We start from the raw sequence: 24,442 nt of genomic DNA, 5'->3' as shown, positions 1-24,442 counted from the left end.
AACCACAGTTCTGTAACATATTTTACTATCATTAGACCAAATTTAAAACAACCCTTTCTAATCAAAACAACTCTTTCAAACCCATTACTGCACTTTCACACCTTATTAGCCCTTGCTACAAGCAGTGTTTACCTCTGAATAAATGCAGCCGACAGAACAATACCATCCCTGTCATCACGTCTCCACGAAACATTACGATATTAATCAGCCCTTACCAACCCTCCTGGATCTGAATAGATTACAGAACACCAAACAGTTTCCCCAGTTAGTTTAACTGGGTCATTATCCCTTTAAGAAACTAACTGACAATACAGCACTTCCATGAAATTGCATGAATGAATGAAACTCATTCTGGCAAATGGTAAACAAATCTCAGAACTCAGTTGCAGTAATCAGTTGAATATCCATTATTCTTTTAATAGATACAGGTACAACTTCTAACTTATATAGAGCATATAGCCTAGTATTTTTATTAACTTAAAAGACAGAAGGACTAACACCTCTTCATTATGCAAGCAGACCAGACAGACACTCTTTATCCCATCAGAAGTAGCAGCCAGCATTTAGCACGTTTTAATCCATCTCCTGTCTCCCAGGACCGAAGCCCCTCAAACCTTTGTGTACTATAGATAAAAAAATGTAACACCATAATAACAGAATTTTAGTATACGTAGGAACTGTGCATAAAGGGGCTCTTTTAAGAAGTATATTTTGGGATTCTATTGCCACCTCAAATTAGTGCTGTGATAAACTATGATAAAAGAGGCCATTTTCGTCACTCACTGACCCCACACGGCTGAGAGGAGACCAGACAGAGGTCCACAAAATTATGAGGGGCACAGATAAGGTGGATAGACAGAGGCTTTTTCCCATGGCTGAAGTTTCAATTACAACGGGGCATAGGTTCAAGGTGAGAGGGGGAAAGTTTAAGGGAGGTGTGCGAGGCAAGTCTTTCACGCAGAAAGTGGTAGGAACCTGGAACACTCTGCCAGAAGGGGTGGTGGAAGTGGGCACATCAGTGACATTTAAGATGCATCTGGATGGTTACATAAATAAGGAGCAAATTGAGGGATATGGACCAAAAAGGGAAGGCTTGTTTTTTAGTTTAGTTACAACATGATGATCAGCACAGGCTTGGAGGGCTGAAGGGCCTGCTCCGGTGTGGTACTTCTCTTTTGTTCAAATTTCAAACATAAATCAAACTAAAGCAAGTGCAAAAACCAATGAATTAAGGATCCATTATCTTTTTGAGAAGGTACGGTGGAAATACATGGAACAATGATTTTTACAGTGTGAATTCCCTCCAGTGACAGCTGATTATACACAGTTCAGCTGAATCAGCCCTAGCAGCTCTCCATTCAAAGACATTCTCCCAAAGGCAGGACAGCAGCAAGCAGGAAATCATTATTTCCTCATCTCTTTTGAAAATTGTTTTATTTCAAAGTAACTGCCAAAACAAAAGTATACAAAATGAGAGGAACAAAGGAGCTTGCAAACTGTCACTTGAAATAAAGTTAAAAATCACACAACATCAGGTTATATTCCAACTGGTTTAATTGAAAGCACTTGAAATAAACAATTCTTTGAAAGATAAGAACACATAGAACTGTAGTGCCCTGTTATGACCCATCTGTTAAAGGAACTTTCTTTCTCTTTGTTTGAGAAAAGCTTGTTTTAACACTTTCAAGTTCCCAACTAGCAGTTTTGTGGTTCATTTTTTTCTTTTTGCTCCTTTCAAGGTCAGCCTGTTCAGTTCGTTCCAGTCCTTTTGCCACGACTTTGCACACCTGCTCTGATTTCCCTTTTACATCGACATTAGACATTTGTTCAACTCCTTTTTGATCGCTGCCTTTGACTAAATTATCTTCACTTTCCATGATTACCTTTCTCTTTTTCTTCTTCTTCTTTTTCTTCTTTCCTGTGTCTTCATCCTTGATGAGATTTTCAGCCTGGTTTATCTCCAACTGTCTGCTGAAGAGGGAACTTTGTTGGAGTATATCACTACTTGTAACTGCTGCTTCCTTCAGCCGCTCCCATTCACTGTCTGAATCACTGTAATATTTGACACAAAATAGTTGAGGACTTGTGGTGTGAATCAGTTAAAACAGAAGTGAAACAAACCCCATAAAACTGTGCAATCATTTTATGCATTTAGAACCATCCGAAAGTCTGATGATATGTACTCAGTCCAGTAAAGAATCTGATAGAGATTTGAACATCATCAGATGACCAAGATGTTTTCTTAACTTCTCTAGCAAAAGCACTTTGTGCTCCTTATATGCTGATCTTGAGTTGTGTAATTCTACTCAAAGAATAATCAAATGAATTGTAATTTTCAGCCAGATAATGAAAGTAGATACTCTTAACCCATGTAAACTGTTACTTCTCAGTCTTAAGCAGGGGTTCCACAGACATAGGGAAGATAGGGGCGGCACAGTGGTTAGCACTGCTGCCTCACAGCACCAGGGACCCGGGTTCAATTCCCACCTCGGGCAACAGTCTGTGTGGAGTTTGCACATTCTCCCGTGTCCGCGTGGGTTTGGTCCGGTTTCCTCCCACAGTGCAAAGGTGTGCAGGTTAGGTGAATTGGCCATGCTAAATTGCCCGTAGTGATAGGAGCATTAGTCAGGAGTAAAATGTATCAGAATGGGTCTGGGTGGGTTGCTCTTCGGAGGGTCGTTGTGGACTTGTTGGGCCAAAGGGCCTGTTCCCACACTGTAGGGAATCTAATCTAATCTGACAATGGCTAGCACTTCTGCCTCACAACACCAGGGTCCCAGGTTCGATTCCAGCCTCAGGCAACTGTCTGCGGGGATTTCCTCCAGGTGCTCCGGTTTCCACAATCCAAAGATGTGCAGGTCAGGTGAATTGGCCATGCTAAATTGCCCATTGTGTTAGGTACATTAGTCAGAGGGAAATGGGTCTGGGTGGGGGTTACTCTTCGGAGGGACAGTGTGGACTGGTTGGGCTGAAGGGCCTGTTTCCACACTGTAGGGAATCTAATCATACCTCGGAGTGGCAATAGATGCACTAGTCTCTGCAGTGATGTTCAAGCAATGATGAACGGCAATCACTAGCACTTCAAAAATTGCCTCAATGAAAAAGATGCCACATTTGCTTGAAAAATAACAATTCAAGCAAGTAAAAGCAACCTGATATGACCGATTAACTAATTACCTGACATGAGCAATCTGAACTGATCAGAGAAGGCCCTGATCATAGATTCTTCTGTGCAAGTCCAAATATATAGTACTCACAAGCTTGCATCACAGACACCTGCCTGGTGTTTCAATGTTGCTTTATGTTTTTATGTCGTTAAAATTCACACAACACTAGGTTATAGTCCAACAGGTTCATTTGGAAGCACTAGTTTTCAGAGTACCGCTCCTTCTTCAGATGGTTGTAGAGTAGGTTGTGTTGTCTAAAAGATGAAAGACTTAACAACAATCTAGGTTTGTTAAATATATCATTTTACTTTCATGACACTGTAATCTTTTGCTATACATTCTGTGTCTTATGGTCCTACTCCACAACCACCTGAAGAAGGAGCTGTGCTCCGAAAGCTAGTGCTTCCAAATAAACCTGTTGGACTATAACCTGGTGTTGTGAGATTTTTAACTTTGTCCACGCCAGTCCAACTCTGGCTCCTCCACATCATTTTTATATCATGACTAAGCTCTGGCTGTAGTGCTTCTAATGGTGGAGGTCACTTATGGATTAATAAACCCATTTCAGCTGTCAGAGTACACTTGCTTGAGTCAGATGGTGACAAGATTCATGTACAATATGTTCCAGACGCTTGTATGCATACTCCAGACTGACACTTCAGTATTTAGGAAATACTGTATGACTTGAGCTTCTTCTTTCAGATTGGGATATTACACCAAGGCCCCATTTGCAGTCTTAAAGATCTCAAGAGCTGTGAGGGGGCTTCTAAGCCTTAGGCATAAGTTATCACTCAAACAAACATGACTAAACAGACTACTCCAAGTCACTTATATCATTGCGGTGAGTGGGAATATACGTATCTACATTGATCTTGCTGAGCACTTTCCTTACTAGTGATTATACTTCAAAAGTGTTTCATTAGTTATGAAATACTTTGAGACATCCAGAGGTCAGAAAAGGTCAAAAGTAAATTCAAATCCTTCCTGTCTGGGTGGGTTATCATATTGGTGGCCCTGGAAAAATAACAGCCCTTGGCATCAGGTGCCAGCAACAAATATTTAGGTTTGTCATTGGCATGAGTGCCCCTTTAAAGTTCCTCAGACAGCTACCACTTTAAGGCTTCTCCACTGACAGCAATACTGCTCACTTATAGTGCTGCCACTTCAGCTTGGGTGGAGATGAGCAAGCCTCTTGGTTATATAAAAGCAAAAATAAAACTGTGGATGCTGGAAATCCCCAGCAGGTTTGACAGCATCTATGGAGCAAGAAACAGAGTTAATGCTTCAGAACAGAAGAGGAGTCATATTGGACTCAAAATGTCAAAAGTATTTCTCTCCTAATTGATGCTGCCAGACCTCACGGTGATATAATCAGTTCAATAGTACAATTGCCCATCTCCCATTAATTAGATTTCAAGCATTTGCCATACAAATCAGTCAAATTCATACTAGGGTGTTGTCACATCAATTGACAATTGGCTTAGATCAGCACTTTACAGCTGTGCTGGAGGCCACAATGTCAATGACCTAAACATGGCACTAATTGCTATTACTGATTTTATATCGTGAAAACAAACATTGAACATTACTGCTATGGCAAAAACTGGTCAGACAATAAACAACATCAGCACATACTGCTACCTACCAGTCAAACACCCTCATTGCAATAAACATTCATCTCACAGCTATGAAGGCATTTTTAAAAAAAATACACTTGTGTTAAAACTAATTTAAGCAAAATATGTTTATAAGGTTCAACTCACCAATTACTAAAGGATAGTGTTCTTCACTTAAATCAAACTACAAAGGCCTAGACAGATCTAAGCTCCATTATTCATCATTAGTTTCCCTGCTTTGAGTACTGGGGACTGGCTCGCCCTCTGAGCCAAAAGCTCTGGGTTCAGGACCCACTCCAGGACTCGACAACCAAGGAAGGCACACTCACAACCCTGTCAAACAGGTTCAGAAAGAACAAGTAACGTCTCACAATGTCAGATGGTGAATGTGGAATACATTCCTGATCAGCTATGTGATGTGATTTCCAACCATCAGTTCGAAATAAATTGGAACCTTTACAGTAACTATTCATGGCTATAGACTACATCTTGTATATAAAAATGCATGTTGTCTCTGCTCTGGCTAGAATGAACTGGGGTCTCAGCTCCTTGTCCTACCTTTGTGGAGATCATTCACTGTAGGTGGGAGGATGTTTCCTTGTCATATTACAACTTCTTTGTGAAGTTCTACAATACAATGTGGATTCTTGCTCCTGGGCCTACATCAAGAACATTTATGCATGTGGTAACAAGATGCAGATGTGCACCTGCGCAATTTCACAGTGTACCCCTTATTTCAATAATACCCCTGAAGGGGACAGTTCCACATGAACAGGAAGAAAGAAAACTATAGGCTAATAGATTCTTCCTGTTTTATATAGGAACCCTTAGTTTACCTTAATATAATTGAGTCAGCAATTTCTGGTCTTGTTTTGCTGGAGAGAAAAGGGGGATGAAACGTTGCAGCATGGAATTGTAATGTGGTTAATATTCCATGCCTAAGCAGACTTCACTGACCAGCAAAGTAAGAACTCCAAGGAAAACTTCAGATGAAAAATGCCTGGGGCTAGTGATAGGGTAGATTGTGATTGCTGCCAATTTCCCAAACAACAACATATGAAAGCGATATGTCAGCGCCGATAATCCAATTCCCCAACAAATGTCCTGACCCTTTAGTAGTAAGGAGACATATCTGGAAGCTGTAACAGCTTCATAACTGCTTCCTCAAGCTGTTTTGAAACATTTGCTTTTCAGGCAGATGAAGAATGATGTTTCTGAAAAACACTAGCTGCTAAATTCACCTGTTAAATTTCCTCACGTACTACATAACACTTTGTGCACTCTAAGGAACATTTCCATGCGGCCAGGCAGCACAGTGGCTCAGTGATTAGCACTGCTGCTTCACAGTGTGAGGGACATGGACTCAATTTTATCCTCGGGCAACTATCTGTGTGTAATTTGCACATTCTCTCCATGTCTGCATGGGTTTCTTCTGGTTGCTCTGGTTTCGTCCCATTCCTGAAGAAGGGCTTATGCCCGAAATGTCGAATCTCCTGTTCCTTGGATGCTGCCTGACCTGCTGCGCTTTTCCAGCAACACATTTTCAGCTCTGATCTCCAGCATCTGCAGTCCTCACTTTCTCCTTTTCGTCCCACTGTCCAAATATCTGCAGGTTAGGTGGTTTGGCCATGCTAAAATGCCTCATGATGTCCAGGGATGTGCAGGTTAGGTGGATTAGCTGTGAGAAGTACAGGAATGGGGATAGTGGGCTGGGTATGGGTGGAATGTCCTTCAGAGGGTCGGTGAGACTCAATTGGCCAAATAGCCTGCGTCCATACTGTAGGGATTTTATGATTCCATGATCTTTAGATTGTGTAAGAGAGGGTGTGGGAATAAGCAAGAATCCAGGGGAATAAGATAAGAGGAAAAGGATTCCCAAATCAAACTCTCTTTCCCCTTTTTTAGTTTATTCATCAACACTTTAGATATAGCACAAATCTGTGTGGACTGTATTATGAGTAAAAGCAGGTGACTTTCTGAACCAACAAAACTCAGGGGCCTTCTAGACATTGTTGCACAGCTCCCTCTAGCAGCTCTTTTCAAACTGCAGCTCTGCAGATTTATCAACACAGTCGTCACATTTGTCAGAAATTAAGCACAAGTTCCCAAATTTCCACTACATCAAAGATATTTAATTATTCACACATTGCTCAAAGAACTGCCAAAAAGTTAATAAGCTTCATTAGCTGATATGCTGACCATAAACTATCAAAGAATAAGGGATGGTGAGGCTGGGATTTGTGAGGTGGGCTCCTGCTGAATGCTGGCAACGGGATGGGAAACAAACCAAGTGCCTCAAATGTTGGACAATCCCTTAAAACTTGGAATGAGTGGTTACCCTGACTTGGAAACCAAAAGCTGTTCAGTTCATTTCTTTAAACCTAAATTCTATGGAGCAAATTTTTACCTTAGACCTAGTTCAGACCAGCACTGCAATTTGCTGACAAAGCAGCAACAGTTTGATGTTAGACTTCAGCTGACACAGTGTGAATGGCGATGGCGCCTTCAGGGAAGTCATCACGGAACACGTAGGGCAGGAGATCAATCGGTGGACAAGAGTCCGACATGGGTGGTTACAGTCATAACTTGAACAGTTCCACTTATGGAGCAAGTGGCCAACTATTCCAAAGTCGGTCCTCAAGTCGTTGAGAATTGCTTAGATTTTCCTATGACTTCGCCGGCCAGGTCAGTAGCCAAATTGCAGTTGGTGATGCTGGTGATCAAAAAGAAGGTTTGCCATCAAGAGATAGACTTGACGGTCCTGAATGATTTCATTATTGATATTTTCTAAGCAACCCTGTTCAGAGGTGTTATAGCAAATCTTTGGAGCAGGTGGGACTCAAACTCAGGCCTTTTGGCCTGGAGGTAGGGACACTACCACTGCTCCACAAGAGTCTCACAATCTATCATACAGATCCTTTTTTATTTGTCAGGCAGTGAAAACCAAAGATTTTACAAATTAGTTACAAATTATAGAGACATTATGACTGAAAATTCTAGGGAACATAGTTTATATTTGGTAGTATACATGTGATGCTGTGCTGATTACTAAGCAGTAATGTCAACAGAGTTGCCACATTCCCAGCTGAAGCTCACTGCCAAATGCTCATTGAAACTTAATATTTTCCGATTCCAAAAGCCAGAGATAACAAATGGTTAAAGAAGTGAACATCTAAAGGTGCTGAGCCACAATAGTAAAGCAAAACTATTCAAGATGGAAAACTCAGAGACATTAATTATGACTACAGTAAAGACGTTAATTTGACTGAAAAACAGAAAAAGCTGGAACACCCATTTGGGGAGTCAGCACTGGCAGAGAGGAAAATGTTACTATTTTGAACAATTGTCCTTGAGAAGTAAACAGTCAGGTGAACATGCATTACAACAATGGATACATCTCAGAATAATGTACAAGCTGTACATTGTTTTGGACATATTTATACTCCTCCTGCCCACATAAATATTAGCAGGACTATAATTTTCAGTTTATTTTCTAGCTGATCTGCAGCAGTCACTTCTAGGACTGCTGGCTAGGCCATTCTATTCACTAAAAATGCAGGCCATTAGGGATATTGGAGATTTAGTATGGGTCACTAGTAGAATTTATTTATAGACTTAATTACAATATTTGATACATTTAAAAAAAAAATAAACACATTAGGAACTGTATAATGTATGTCAAGTTTGACCTAAACAACATTTCACAAATATTGAGTATAAATTCTCTACTTTTTCTCATATACTATGTACTCTTGCCTTTTAACTGATGGTGATTGTAGCAGTTCATTGTTTAACTTTTGGGAACAAATGATAATCTTTCCAATATTTACATTAATTATTTCTCAGAAATGAGTGTGTCTGTGAACATTTCTGCTTTCAGGAAAACTTTTTGAGTTGCACTTATTTTGAGGATCACAAGCATTTTTTTCGGATGTCTCAGAATTTCTTCGATTCAAAATTTGCCAACTAAGAAACTGAGAAGTGTACACAAATTGAACTATTAAATGATTTGCAACAGTACTATGAAGGAGAAAGTGAGGTCTGCAGATGCTGGAGATCAGAGTCGAGAGCGTGGTGCTGGAAAAGCACAGCAGGTCAGGCAGCATCCGAGGAGCAGGTAAATCAACGTTTCAGGCCAGAGTCTTTCATCAGAATGATCCTGATGAAGGACTCCAGACCGAAATGCCGACTCTCCTACTCCTCGGATGCTGCCTGACCTGCGGTGCTTTTCCAGCAACACACTCTCGACTACAGTATTATGAAGCCATTTTCAATTATGTTAAACAAGGTTACTATCCAACAGAGGACTTGATACTCTGAGCAAGTGATGGATGTGGGCACAGTTACAATATCTAAAAGGCACTTAGACAAGTAAATGAAAAGGAAAGATTTGGAGGGGTATGGGTCAGGAGCAGGCAAGCAGGACTAGCTGAGCTTGGGCTTATGTTTGGCATGGACTGGTTAGACCGAAGAGTTTGTTTCCGTGCTGTATGACTCGATGATTCTTGGTTTGGAAATGCCAGTGTTCGACTGGGGTGTACAAAGTACAAAATCACACAACACCAGGTTATAGTCCACAGGTTTATGTGGAAGCACTAGCTTTCAGAGCGCTGGTCCTTCAGCAGGTGGTTATGGAGTATATTCTATATCATAGAGTTAAAAATTTCTATGACTCTTATTGAGCTTGCATGTTTTGTGATTAATAAGGTGCTCTCAGCCATATTAACAAATCTACATCAGATTAACAGTCTTCAATGAAATGTAAAAATTAGTTATTATGTTACCACTTGCCACTTCCCTCTGTGACCCATCCTCTGTTTAACAACCTGCTCTCTTGCACACGGCTTCCTTCTCTAAAATCTTTGATGTGAACAAAGGCTTGAGGAAAAGGCAGGGACGGGAAGGAAGGAAACGAGGCAGCAAGAGAGAGTGAATGACAGGCTCAGGGTGGGAAGTGAAGAGAATGATGACAGAGAGTAAGAGGAGCGAACCAGAGTGTATGGAGAGAAGCTGTGGGCAGGAAGCCTGCGAGAGAAATGACCAGGATGGAGGTGGTGATGGTGATGGGGGTGGAGCAGAGAGGCCAATTCTGGGACAGCGTGAGCAGGCTACAGGGAAGACAAGTACAAGAATCAAGTTGTCAGAGGTACATAGTGAAGAAGCACTATTCTAGTGCATCTCACTGAGATCCAAATTTGTGTATGGTTCTAAATCTAACATGGACCCAATTTAACAATTGAATGTGCCAACCTGTTTTGGGTTGCAATGAGAAAAGAGTTGGAAATACCTGGTCTATAATTTAGTTTTCATGGAATCATAGAATTTCTACAGTGTGGAAGCAGACCATTCGGCCTATTGAGTTCCCCCTTTCAAGAGCATCCCACCTGGACCTACCCTATCCCTGTACCATGGCTAACCCACCTAGCCTGCACATCCCTGGACACTATGGGCAATTTAGCATGGCTAATCCACCCTAAACTGCCCACCTTTGAACTGTGGGAGTTCTCTTTTTATGATTTTGACAAGAATCCATTATGGTCCAGAAATTTATGACGTAAGTAGCAGGTCTATTGAAGAATCAGACACTACCTTGAACTGGATGGACATCTCTGTTTAACTGCAGGTGAGGATTCTACTTTTCCACAATCCCCTGGAACAGATGTGGAGAATAAACGAAACCCTGCAAAAGAAAAACAAATCTTAGGGTCGGGGCTCTTTAAAGCTTAAAAAAATGCAATATAGACCTGAAAGATGAAGGGCTTCTGCAGTGGACTTGCACAATTTAATTTCCAGCAGACATACCTTAGTCAGCATGAATCAGCTAATCTAGTTCAGAAGCTATGGGATGGAGTGTAAGGGAAATGGCACCATGTCACACTATTGCAATAGCATTTACAACAAGCAGCTATTCTGTGCTAACTTTACCTGCCCTTGATGACAGTGCGTGAACAGAAAATGATCTATTCTCCAATCTTTCACCAGAAGTATAGCATTCACAGCTTCTCAAAGCAATAATGCAATGGTACACTATAAATTAATATGTTTAGCCAAAAATAGTTTTTTGAGGCTGCATTAAAATAACGTGTTTTTGCAGCACCAGCAACAGGAGTAGGAATAAGCTAATCAACCCATATATTCCACAGACTCATGGCTGATCATCTACCTCATTTGCATAGTGTAAACAGGAGTTAATCAAATTACCTTCTTCATCACCATCCTCTACTTGTTGCTGTGAAGACTGCACAGAACTGTCAACAGTAATGATACTGAAAAGTAAAATATACTGTCATTAAGAATATGATTGAATTGTATTTCTATTTTCATATAGCTTCTAACTAGCTGCGGATTGAGTATGGATCATGTTTGTGTACAGTATGTTAGTCATTTGAAGCTTTACTTGTTCTCATTTTGAAAAAAGATCACATTTTATAATTATACAGGTGTGAATTGACTGTTCATTGCTGAAAAGACAGACATGTTGCTGAAACTTTCATACTGTTACACTGCAGTCATGACACAAGAGGGTTTTTTTTTACAAATAGAATGGTACCATCAGTAATAAGGACATTCTGCCTAAAACAGTTTTGAGTCATGCCCCGTGTGAATTTCTGTGCTGCTGTAATATCAGGTACATAGGCCAAATATCCCAACAATTCACCGATCAATCAAACAGCATGTTCCTCCATCTGTTCATAATAGGCAGAATACAGGTCACACTAACAGCTCATGCTTACAAACAAATTATCTACTGTTGGGTGTGAGCTGAACAACCCTGATAGAGTTACTAACCACACTGAAAACAAATTTAAGATGATCAATCACGCTCATAAGGCGGCTGATTTACATTTGATAGCAGTGGGATACACTCACATGCAGGAACCAGTAATTTGCAAACAAAAAAAAACTTCAAGCCTTGTGCCATTTTGGAATTATCTGAAAGCATGGGGACACAATAGTTTCCTAATGCTTCCTCCATGGCAACACCTCGACCAGATTCGACTTGCCAATCAATCAGCACCTCTTTAATTGTAGCATATCTTGTGATTATTTAAAATTTAGCAGCCTTGCATATGTCCTGCTGAGTGTAAGACAAAAAGTTTCAACAATTTGTATCTCTTTTCAGCAGTTTAAGTTCTACACTACTATGTGATTGTCAATCATGACTGTAATGTCTTACAGTATGCCACAAAGTTAATACCCATATTATTTACCAAATAACAGGTCATCTAGATTGATAAAAAAAACACGAGCCCTAATTCTGACCCTGGGAAACCCCACTATATTCCTTCTTTTGGTCTGAGAAACAACCTTTCACCACTTCTCTTTCTTTTCTGTAGCAATACATAGGCTGCCACTGCTTTTTTCACTACGTTAGTTTCAATTTTGTGAACAAGAGTGTAATGCGGCACTTTTCATTTCTGTTTTGGATGTTGTGCATGCCACATCAATTGCATGATTCAATCGAACATCCCTGTTACCTCATCAGAACTCCATCAAATTAATGAAATACCATTTGCCCTGTGAATCAGCCACACTTGTCCAATTGAGTGTTAACTTTGTCCCAGATTATTATATCTAAAAGCTTTCCTTTGATGAAGATTAAACGGACTGATTTTGGCTTGATCTTACATTTTTTTTAAATCAATAAAGGTGTAACATTAGTAATGTACCAGTCCTCTGGCATGATCCCAATATCAAAGAAGAATTAGAAGTTTATGGCCAGTTGGTGTTTTTGCAATTTCCACCTGACTTCCTTCAGAGGCTTCATATACACCCCATCTGATTGTGGGGACTTCTCAGCTTTTACACCAGCCTTTCTAATTCCTTTTCTCTACCAATGTTTTGATCATCGTACGAGGAACAAAATAAAACAGTTCTGCAGTGCGATCTCATTTTAAAAAATATTTATTCTTTCATGGGATGTGAGTGTTGCTATCAAGGATTTGTCACCCATTCTTAATTGCTCATGACTTGCTATTTCAGACAGCACTTAAGAGTCAAGGACACTGCTGTAGGCTTGAATCACATGTACGTCTGATCAGATAATTTCAGATTCCGTTCCCTCCACAGGACATTTTTATAACAATTAATGATAATTGTCATGGTCACCATTATTGATACTAACTTTCAATCTACTTTTTTTTTAAAAAATCAATCACATTTCATTTCTACATCATTTCTGCCATGGTGAGATTTGAATTTTTTTTTTGGAATACTATTCCAGTGACTTTATCACCACACCACTATCTCCCCATATATTACATAAAGGAAACGGTAGGGGAATAAAATTCCATGATATAATGAAAATGGTTCATGAATGGATGGTCTTCTTACACTTAATTTCACAGAGGTTTGTTTTTGTTTCTGACTGGTCTACATAAAGTAATCAAATTGTCAGGACAAAAAGATCAGATACACATTTTGTAATTTTTAAAGAAAAATATGGCAGAACAACTCATGCTGGTCTCTTAGCCCTGAAATCTGCTCTTGTCACTGTCCTGACCAAAGTCAAATAACAGAATTACATACTCACTAAACTGTACCAGATGAAAGGACAAATATTACTTATAAATACATTGAAAAGCATCTTAGGTGTACTTTGCAAAACCAAGTAAAGATAAGCAAAGTTCTTATGCACTTAAAAAACTAGTATGATTTACTTTCTCTTTTGGTCACTGATCCCTTGAGCTGTAGAACACCTGTTTTAATACAATGCACAAAACATTCAGGAGTGCTTTACAGGGTCATAATGAGTAGAAAGTGAGGGTCACAACGAGAGAAACATTGTCATTTGACAACGAGTCAATGTAGCGCAGAGGATAAATGCAGACCTCTGCTATGTACTCAAGTGGAGGCAGATGCCTTCAGAAAGTTAAAAGCTGACTAAATACGTAACAAGATCAAAGTGATAAATGCAGTTCAATATTTTACAGCTACTGGAGTGCCTAATTTTCATCACTTGATGTTGAAATGTGCTTTGCAAATTCTACAGCATACTCCAAGTAACAGAAATCAGATGCTGCAAGAGAAAATATCACCTAGTTTTGATTTTACCAATAAATTTGATACTTTTATATATTTACAAACTTAAAACATTAAAAGACAGTTTTTAAATTTTGACTGAACAACCATTTTTATCAAACAGAACTGTTAATTCTTAAGTTAGACATAATTGTTTATAATAGCCACTATTCCTCCACAGTAAGCAAAGAAATACTTAACTCCAGCAAACAGCAGCATTAAAAACAAAATCAGTTTGCCTGGGAATGTAATGTGACATGAGTACATGTTACATTCACAGCCAAGAACTGTAAGAGTATTAACTCTTCCTACCTATCCAGCAAGGCACCCAGCCTTTTTGCAACATGACATCGAAATTCAGGTGTTGTTTGCAGCTCATTTCCATCATGCTGGTGATCATCTACTTTCTGCCTATAGGAGAGGGAAAAAAAACAGGAATAAATTAAATCACACAAAGTGTAAAGGACGTGTAAGGGAGCCATAATCGTGCATCCATGTTTCTCATTAAGGAACACTATAGAAATTGCGAACTTTTGCAAATATTTAGGACACTGCTTACATTATCACATCAAAAGTAATATTTATACGTATTACTTAGGTTGCATTTCAATAGCATGAATTAGTAGTTAATTCAGTGTGAAGTCCTGCCTTCACTTTGAGAATACCCACCATCATATCATGTGATATTATCGCAATGCTAAAAGGATAGATTTCGAACAGATCGAGCAATTCAAGACTGGGCAAACATGAGGTGCTGTGGGCCAGCAACAGTAGCAGAATTGTATTCCAGCACAATCTGCAACCCCATGGCGCAATATATCCCCCACTCATCCGTGACCATCAAGCCAGGGGATCAACCCTGGTTCAATGGAAAGCACAGAAGGGCACTATTTGAAACTACCTGACAAGATGGCAAATTGCCCATGTATGCCCTGTATATAATAAGCCAGAGTAACCTGGACTGTCTCAGACTCCTCCCTCCCCTTCCTAGACCTTTCCATTTCTATCTCGGGCGACCGACTCAACACAGACATCTTTTATAAACCGACTGACTCCCACAGCTACCTGGACTACACCTCCTCCCACCCTGCCCCCTGTAAAAACGCCATCCCATATTCCCAATTCCTTCGTCTCCGCCGCATCTGCTCCCAGGAGGACCAATTCCAACACCGCACAGCCCAGATGGCCTCCTTCTTCAAGGACCGCAGATTCCCCCCAGACGTGATCGACGATGCCCTCCACCGCATCTCCTCCACTTCCCGCTCCTCCGCCCTTGAGCCCCGCTCCTCCAACCGCCACCAAGACAGAACCCCACTGGTTCTCACCTACCACCCCACCAACCTGCGCATACAACGTATCATCCGCCGCCATTTCCGCCACCTCCAAACGGACCCCACCACCAAGGATATATTTCCCTCCCCTCCCCTATCAGCGTTCCGCAAGGACCACTCCCTTCGTGACTCCCTTGTCAGATCCACACCCCCCACCAACCCAACCTCCACCCCCGGCACCTTCCCCTGCAACCGCAGGAAATGTAAAACTTGCGCCCACACCTCCACACTCACTTCCCTCCAAGGCCCCAAGGGATCCTTCCATATCCGCCACAAGTTCACCTGTACCTCCACACACATCATCTATTGCATCCGCTGCACCCGATGTGGCCTCCTCTATATTGGTGAGACAGGCCGCTTACTTGCGGAACGCTTCAGAGAACACCTCTGGGCCGCCCGAACCAACCAACCCAATCACCCCGTGGCGCAACACTTTAACTCCCCCTCCCACTCCACCGAGGACATGCAGGTCCTTGGACTCCTCCACCGGCAGAACACAACTACACGACGGCTGGAGGAGGAGCGCCTCATCTTCCGCGTGGGAACCCTCCAACCACAAGGTATGAATTCAGATTTCTCCAGCTTCCTCATTTCCCCTCCCCCCACCTTGTCTCAGTCGGTTCCCTCAACTCAGCACCGCCCTCCTAACCTGCAATCCTCTTCCTGACCTCTCCGCCCCCACCCCACTCCGGCCTATCACCCTCACCTTGACCTCCTTCCACCTATCCCACCTCCATAGCCCCTCCCCCTAGTCCCTCCTCCCTACCTTTTATCTCAGCCTGCTTGGCTCTCTCTCTCTTATTCCTGATGAAGGGCTTATGCTCGAAACGTCGAATTCTCTATTCCTGAGATGCTGCCTAACCTGCTGTGCTTTGACCAGCAACACATTTGCAGCTATAATAAGCCAGACAAATTCAACCCAGACAATTACCTTCCTTTCAGTCTACTCTCGATCATCAGTGTAGTGATGGAAAGTGTCACGAGCAGTGCTATCAAGCAGCACCTACGCATATGCGGAGTGACACGCAGTTTGAGTTCTGTCAAGGCCACTCAGCTCCTGACCTCATTATAGCCTTGGTTCAAAAATGGTCAAAAGTGCTGAACTCCAGAGGTCAGGCGAGAGCGACAGCCTTTGACACCAAGGCTGCATGCGACCAAGTGTGGCACTAAGAAGCCTACCAAAACAGGTATCAACTGGAATTGGGTGGGGGGGGGGGGGTCAAAATGTCTGTTGGTTGGAATCATACCTGGCACATAGGTTAAAACAACCCCAAAGAACTGCACATGCTGAAAATCAGAAACTAAAACAGAAATTACTGAACAAGGGTCACGGAACTTTGCTTTCTCTCCAACAAATTCTGTTATTGCTTCTGGTGTACAGGATAAGGGTCGTGGTTGTTGCAAGTCAGGTCTAGAACATTATCTCAGGCGTTCTATAGGAGAGTGTTCTCGGCCCAACCACCTTCAGCTGCTTCATCAATGACTTGCATTCTAACATAAGGTCAGAAGTGGGTATGTTATTCGTAACTCATCAGATACTGAAGCATGTCCAAATGCAATCAGATTTGGGACAATATCCAGGATTTTGCTGATAAGTGGTAAGTGACATTCATGCCACACAAAAACCAGGCAATGATCACCACCAGTAAAAGACAATCTAACCACCATCGCTTGACATTCAATAGTGTTATCATCACTCAATTCCCCCCATTATTAACATCCTGGGGCTTACCATTGACCAGAAATTCAACTAGACTTACCATAGAAATTCTGTGGCTACAAAAGCAAGTCAGAGATTAGGATAACTCACCTCCTGACTCCCCAGAGCCGGTCCACAATCTGCAAGGCACAGTCTGGAGTGTGATGGAATACTCCCCACTTATCCCCAACATTCAAGAAGCTTGACACCATCCAGGACAAGCAGCTCATTTTACTGGAACCACATCACTCCCTCCACCACTGATGCTCAGTAGCAGCAGCATGTAAATCTACAAGATGTTCTGCAGAAATGTACCTTAGAGAGCACCCTCCCACAACCACTTCCATCGGGAAAGACCAGAGCAGCAGATGCATGGAATACCATCACCTGCAAGTTCCCTTCCAAGTCACTCACCATCCTGACATGGAAATATACGTCATTCCTTCACTGTCGCTGGGTCAAAATCCTGGAACTTCTTCCCTAAGGGCATTATGCGTCTACCTACATCACATAGTTAGCAGCGGTTCAAGCAGGCAGCTCACAACCACCTTCTCAAGGGCAACTAGGGACAGGCAATAAATGCTGGCCAGCCAGTGACACTCAAGTCCCGTGACTGAATAACAAAAAATACTCTTCTGCAGTTTGGAAATGGAGAATAATTTACGGTCCATAGCAGTCTTAATACAGATAACAAAGTGTACTTGGCAAAAATTGATACTGACAAAAGTATGGCTACAACTACAAAGGTAGACCTGAATGGAAGTTTTAAAGAAGCAAGTGGAGAAATAAAAAACAGTTGAAGGAAGAATCCAGAATTTAGGCGTTGATACAAATCCATCATTAGGGGGAGTATAGTGGAAAGGCAGAGTTTTGGAGGTTCCGGAGAGGGAGGGGAACGGCCACTAGCGATCTGAACAAGATGCTCAGAATTTTAAACTGGCAAAGTTGCAATAAAGGTCAAAGAGCACAGGTTGATGATGAGGCTGACTTGATGCAGTTTCAAATAAGGCAGTAGAGCTTTGGATGCACTGCAGTTTATAGATGACAGGAGGGTGGCCAGAATGGCATTGAATGTGGAAACAGCATGTTTAGAGTTTTGACAGCAAGTGAGGTGACAGCAAGATTAACCAATATCATGGAGGATTTAAGAAGGCAGTCTTTGTGATGGAAAACAATATGGTATCAGAAATTTAGCTCAGCATTAAGATCAGTGACAAGGTTGCGAACAGTCAACCCAAGAGAGCAGGCAGGAGGGGAATGGAATTGGTGAATAGAGAATAATAAAGCACAACAGGTGCTAGTTAACACCACTGGCATTTTTTCTCTCAGTCTGCTGAACTCTTATGCCTACACATGCCAATAATGCTGTATTCGCATGGACTACTCCAAATCACCAGATTTGGTTCAAACATGGGAAAAAGAAAGTCATGACTGTGAATTTCAAGCAAACTGGATTGGCTAAAGAATGGGTCCACATTTCTGTTAATGATATGTTCCAGGTGTTTGTATGGCAAAGTCATATTTATGTCTGTTCTAAGTTGCCAAAGAAAAAGGTGATGATCATATTCTTGAACCTTCTTATGATATTACTGAGCAGGAACTCTTGAAGGTTTGAGTCAAGTGGTGGTGAATTTAATGCACTTCAAAGCAACAACAAAGAATGAGCACTACAATAACTTTTTTTAAAAAAAGTTTAACATGTTCTTTTTGGTGCTAACTGAACAATAAAACATGAACACAGTTGCTGCAGCATTTATAAATTCCATAAGGTCAAATACCCTCTGATAGTTGAAAAAGAAGTTGTGTGCAGATACCTCAGACTTGGTCGAATTGAAACCGAAATATGCTTGTCTTCATTGGTCTCAGCTAATAAAAGGGAAAAAACACAGTTACCAAGGTTGTGAATGGGAAGCTACACCATAATATGCATTACATCTGTTTTAAACAAAGACATACTCCAATAAACAGATCCCCTTTAAAATTTTTGGAAAATACCAACGGAAATGAAAATAGGAAGCAAGTTTGCAAGAAATGTAGAATAATATTGATGAAACAAACAGGCAATTTTTATAGAATGTTTGTGTGGTTTGATAATCTGGTACAAATAATTTTATTTTTGTTTTTAAACTTATGGATCATAGGTGTTGCTGGCTGGTCAATATTTATTGCCTGTCCCTAGTTGCTCTTGAGAAGGTAGTGGTGAGCTGCCTTGGTTTTTGCACATTTCTATAACGTAATGAAATTTTAATGTTGATGTATGATTATTGGAGGTGGAGAAGAGGTGGTGATGGTGAGATGAAGCCTGAAAGGACAGAAAACATAGTGGAGGGTGACTGAATTAGGTGGGATGCAAAATTTAAATTTCCTGGTGGTGGACTGAGATACAGACAGCAGCATGTAACACTTAACTAGTCTGTGGGAGGTTTAAACGTGTAGTATATTTACATACATTAGCTTAGAATAATTTTTTAATGACGTCCTGTTTTTAAGATAACATCAGTGCTCTTGGCATCCCATTTTTATTTAAAACAGGTCGCATGCACTAAGCGACATCAGGTAGCAGTTTCTTAGATGAACTGTATACCACAACAGAGGGGAACCGCAGCAAGATAGCTTGTGTAGAGGCTCTGGACCAGCAGAATGATGAAATGAGGTCTGCAAAACTGGCTTAATGCAATGGAGAAACACAGAGGGATTCAAGGGAGGACAGATAATGGGGTGATGTGGGGGCATGCAACAGTAAAGTGGAAAGGATGAGATATCCCAGGTGTGAAGACGACAGGTACTTCAGGCAAGAAAATAAGGAGCCCGAAATGGGTAACAGTGGGCCTATCTCAGAGTGTCGGCTGGCAGGATCCTTGCAAGCTTTGAGTTCACCTACAGCATTTTAATTATCCCTGCTGAGTGTGAATTTGGACAACGTCTTTTCCAATATATGGAAGAGAGGGTCAACTGAGCCTGCAAGTTCAACTGTATGCTGCAGAGTGGGGAGTAAGATACTGGATGCTAACATGAACACTCAATTAAAATAAAAGTGAAAAGGCACATTATTACTTCCACAAGAAGGAGATGTCTCTTACTCCACTGTAACCATCAATGTGGGCTAACAATCTGTTTGTAACTAAGCATCCTTTCTATCTCTGTAAATTTATAAACAGCACCTAAAAATACAGGCACTGAGCCGTACAACATGGAAAGAGACCCTTCGGTCCAACTTGTCCATGCCAATCAGACATCTTATATAAATCTAGTCGCATTTGCCAGCATTTAGCCCATATCTCTCTAAATCCTTACAATTCAGTTACCCATCCAGATGCCTTTTAAATGTTGTAATTGTACCAGCCTCTGGGAAGTAGCCTTTGTGTTATGACAGATGCTTGACATCGGTGTTCACCACAGCACTTGAGAAAGTAGTCAGACACACCCATCAATAAATTATTGACTGCTGCTGAGGAATGTGGCAGGAAGGTTCAGTTGAGTCACTGAAAGATTATGCACATGCCCAATGGATGCAAACAAAACTCCTACCAAGTAATTTCACTAATTTAAACCAGATCATTTGCCTGAAAATATCTATTGCTCAAATCCAGTGAATAAATTAAAATCAACAATTATTTCAAATGTAGATTTGTCTTGCCATTGTGCATTGGACAGTAAAGTTTGAGCAAAATGGAGGATTCTGTGATGCTATAGAGTCATAGAGATGTACAGCATGGAAACAAACCCTTCGGGCCAACCCGTCCATGCCAACCAGATATCCCAAACCAATCTAGTCCCACCTGGCAGCACCCAGCCCATATACCTCTTAAACCCTTCCTATTCATATACCTATCCAAATGCCTCTTAAATGTTGCAATTGTACCAGCCTCCACCACTTCCTCTGGCAACTCTTTTCATGCACATACAACCCTCTGTGTGAAAACGTTGCCCCTTAGGTCTCTTTTATATCTTTCCATTCTCACCCTAAACCTATGCCCTCTAGTTCTGGACTCCCCGACCCCAGGGAGAAGACTTTGTCTATTTACCTTATCCATGCCCCTCATAAGGTCACCCCTCAGCCACCGATGCTCCAGGGAAAACAGCCCCAGCCTGTTCAGCTTCTCCCTATGGCTCAAATCCTCCAACCCTGGCAACATTCTTGTAAATCTTTTCTGAACCCTTTCAAGTTTCACAACATCTTTCCGATAGGAAGGAGACCAGAATTGCACGCAATATTCCAACAGTGGCTGAACCAATGCCCTGTACAGCTGCAACATGACCCCTTGGTTTGTTTCTTTAAAGAAAATGAGAGAGGAATTTCATTGAAACAAAAGTCAATGATACATAACTGCTGTTTCCAATAATTCAGGGTTGTCAAGTTTGGTTTCACACATTCCAGATGTGCTCATGTGACCACCTACCTTCAACTGTACTTCACTTAGACTCAGACTTAACACAGTGGACACCCAATACGTGCATCATCACCTTCTCAAGGTTTTTCAATATATCCTAGTTTTGACTTTGGACAATCTGATCATCTTAACCTCCAACTGTGTTATAGAGGCACAATGGAAGCTCAGGTTAACAGAGCAGTTAGTAAAGCATACAGTATCCTTCCTAGGCTTTATTAAAAGGGACATAGAGTATGAGAGCAAGGAGATTATGGTGAACTTCTTTCAGGCACGTGTTCAAGCTCAGCTAGAGCACTGTATCCAATTCTGGATGCCACACTTTAGGAAGATATGAAGGTGCTAGAGCGTGCTGAAAATATTCAGGATAATGGTTCCAGGATGAGGGACTTCAGTTATGTAGCCAGATTGGTGATGTTATTATGGTATTTCTTGGGAAAGGGAAAGCTAAGAAATCTGAAAGATGTATTCAAAATTATAAGGGGTGTGGATGGAGCAAATATTGTAAAGAGAAACGATTCCCACTTATGAAAAGATTGACAGCAAGAGATCACAGGTTTAAAGCAACTGGAAAAAGAAACAAAAGCAATAAGAAACACTCTTCTGAGAAAGAAGTGGTTAAGGTCTGAAATGCCTAAGTGTGTTGTGGAGGCAAGTTCAAAGCAGTCAGAGTCAGATCTGTACAGCATGGAAACAGACGCTTCAGTCCAACTCATTCATGCCGACCAGATATTCTAAACTGATCTATTCACATTTGCCAGCATTTGGTGCATATCCATCTAAACCCTTGCTGTTCATGTACACATCCAAGTGCCTTTTAAATGTTGCAATTGCACCTGCCTCCACCACCATTGGCAGCTTGTCCCTAACTTGCTCCACCCTCTGCATGAAAAAGTTGCCCCTCAGGCTCTTTTTAAATCTTTCCCCTCACCTTAAACCTATGCTGTCTGGTTTTAGACTCACCTGCCCTGGGAAAAAGACCTTGGCTACTCACAGTATTCATGCCCATCATGATTTCATTAACCTCTATAAGCTCACCTCTTAGTCTCTAATACTCCAGGGAAAAAAAAGACCCAATGTATTCAGCCCCTCCCTTTAGCTCAAACCTTCCAATCTCAGCAAAGGGAGTTAGACATTTGTTTGCCCATAAATGGACATGCAGAGTTACAGGGTGAATGCAGGAGAATGTCACCTAAGGAAATACTTGTTCAGACTGCTGGTTCTGACATTATGTGCTAAATGGCCTTTGACTGTTCTGTAACAATTCTGCAATTGTGAACAGAACATCTCTTCTTTTTTGATTAAGCTCTTTATAGCCTTCCAGGTCCAACATTGACTTCACTCAGTTTCAAATAATAACTAGCAGTTTTTATTTTCTCAGCCTGCAACTGTTGCAAATAACAATGACATAGTGCAGATAAGTCATTTGTTCTTTTACTTGTGTCCCATCATCTCCTTTTGCTTTACACATTGCATTATCATTCAATTCCTCCTTCCCCCTCACCTTTCAACTTTGCTCTCCTCCCTGTTAGCTCTCTACTTGCTTAAAACTAATACATTTGTTTTTGCAGTGGTCTTGAATTGGATTGCCTTCCTTAGGCCATTTGTCACTAACATAATCCTTTGCAGAAATAAAATTTCTATGATGCAGAAGAACATAATTAACGTGAAACGTTTACTCTGTTCTTATCTTCTTGGATACTGTCAAAACTGCTGAGCGTTTTTTGTTTTCATTCCCTAGAGTGGAATTGAGTTGACTTCTCCCAGTGCAATGCATAAAACAGATTGAAACTAGAACCAATAGACGGGTAAAACAAAGAACTGAGATGCTAAACATCTGAAACAAAAACAGAACTTGCTGGAGAAACTGGAAGCATCTGTGATGAGAATTTTGAGTTGGAGATTCAGTTAAAAACTCATTTTTTGCCTCCACAGATGCTGCCACAACACCTGAGTCTCTCCAGAAATTTGTTCTGGTTTCAGCAAAGAATGAAACTTGGTAAATCTTACAAACAAAGCGCCCACTGCCTATTTTTTTGTGGAAACTGGTGTTGCCGACATTCCATGTAGCCTCTTTGAGGCGCGACAGCTCCTCCACACTGTCAGATTCTGAATCAGACTGCACACTCGCCGCCGCCATCTTCAATCTCCCCACGCACTGCTCGCGGTTGTCCTCGGGACGCAGGCGCAGTGTGCCGCGCGGCCCCATGGGAAATGTAGTCAACAGGCGGGACAGTGAATGACGTGACGTCACGAGGGGGAACTACAACGTCCATGAAGCCTTTCGACAATCGCGGTTGGGCGCCGTGAACACCATGTCACGTGATAGTATGCGTCAACCTTCCCATGCCAACGGAATCCGGCCTTGGCAACAGCATCCAGGGAAGCGGTTGGGTACTGTACTTGGTGCAGCATCAGGAGTGGGCACATACCCTACTGCAAGAACCCTTCCTCATACTGTCGTGGGTCTACTGAAGGTGAGATTTTAACTCTATGAATAATGTAGAATTGCTCATAAAATGTATTTAAATATTATACAAACATACTAAATATTAAATAATTAATCTGATATGCCTTAAAATTAATATATATAGAGAACCAGAAGACGTTATATGGGCTGTGGAGCCTTCATACATGAAAAAAAATAAAAGCAGAATGTGCTGGAAATGCTTGGTAGGTCGGGCAACAACCGCTGAGCGAGAAACCGTCAACATTTTACACGAAAGAGATTAAAGATGCTACAGGTTTCGAGCAAAAACGGGGACAGGGATAGTGCAGAGAATATGGAATAGTCAAAGGCAGGATCGATGAAGTGACGACGGGGATGGTGGTGTAAGGCAAAGGAGGGATAATAATGAGACAAGAAATAAAGTATGGACATTAAGTATGAAACATTTCATATCGGGAAGTAGGGGGGGTGTTGGGGACAGTGGATATGATCAGAACTTCATTCAAACAGACAAATTAGATGAGGAAGTAAGGCTATACTCAGTGAGATCATGGCAGATGTGTTTGTGTTTTCAATTCCAATATTGAAATTAATGTTGTGTGGGGGATTCTGGAATGGTAGCTACATCAAAAATTTGGTTGAGTCAAGCAGATTTCTTAACACATATTTTGGACTTGGTGTAGTGCAGTGTAGATTCACTAGAATTATCCATATGCTTAAAGGGTTAATTTATTTGCCCAGCCTGCAATTAACCTGATTTATGTTCCATTC

At 41.3% G+C, this 24,442-nt stretch overlaps 1 protein-coding gene across 1 annotated transcript; it reads right to left on the bottom strand.

Annotated features, from left to right (window-relative positions):
* Window positions 1-1,512: 1,512 nt before the first annotated feature.
* c24h12orf43 (chromosome 24 C12orf43 homolog) lies at window positions 1,513-23,386 on the bottom strand. Its single transcript, XM_060844042.1, has 6 exons — window positions 23,233-23,386; window positions 18,649-18,700; window positions 14,117-14,215; window positions 10,985-11,049; window positions 10,373-10,463; window positions 1,513-2,052 (listed from the first exon to the last, which is right to left on the bottom strand). The coding sequence occupies exons 1-6, from the start codon at window positions 23,360-23,362 to the stop codon at window positions 1,620-1,622; spliced, it is 870 nt and encodes a 289-aa protein (XP_060700025.1). The 5' UTR covers window positions 23,363-23,386; the 3' UTR covers window positions 1,513-1,619.
* Between the last annotated feature and the right edge of the window lie 1,056 nt (window positions 23,387-24,442).

The sequence above is a fragment of the Hemiscyllium ocellatum genome, chromosome 24, assembly GCF_020745735.1.
Source record: "Hemiscyllium ocellatum isolate sHemOce1 chromosome 24, sHemOce1.pat.X.cur, whole genome shotgun sequence".
In the NCBI taxonomy this organism is placed as follows: Eukaryota; Metazoa; Chordata; class Chondrichthyes; order Orectolobiformes; family Hemiscylliidae; genus Hemiscyllium; species Hemiscyllium ocellatum.
Note: the sequence above shows the minus strand (reverse complement) of the source record. Positions and strands in the feature narration are given on the sequence as shown.

Excerpts from the sequence above, each read along its gene's own strand:
- c24h12orf43 (XM_060844042.1), bottom strand. The coding sequence starts at position 23,362 with ATGGCGGCGGCGAGTGTGCAGTCTGATTCAGAATCTGACAGTGTGGAG. Across the intron at positions 14,216-18,648 it reads TCAATTCGACCAAGTCTGAG|GCAGAAAGTAGATGATCACC; the intron begins GTATCTGCACAC and ends CCTCTCCTATAG. Across the intron at positions 10,464-10,984 it reads AGAGGATGGTGATGAAGAAG|GGTTTCGTTTATTCTCCACA; the intron begins GTAATTTGATTA and ends TTTCTTTTGCAG.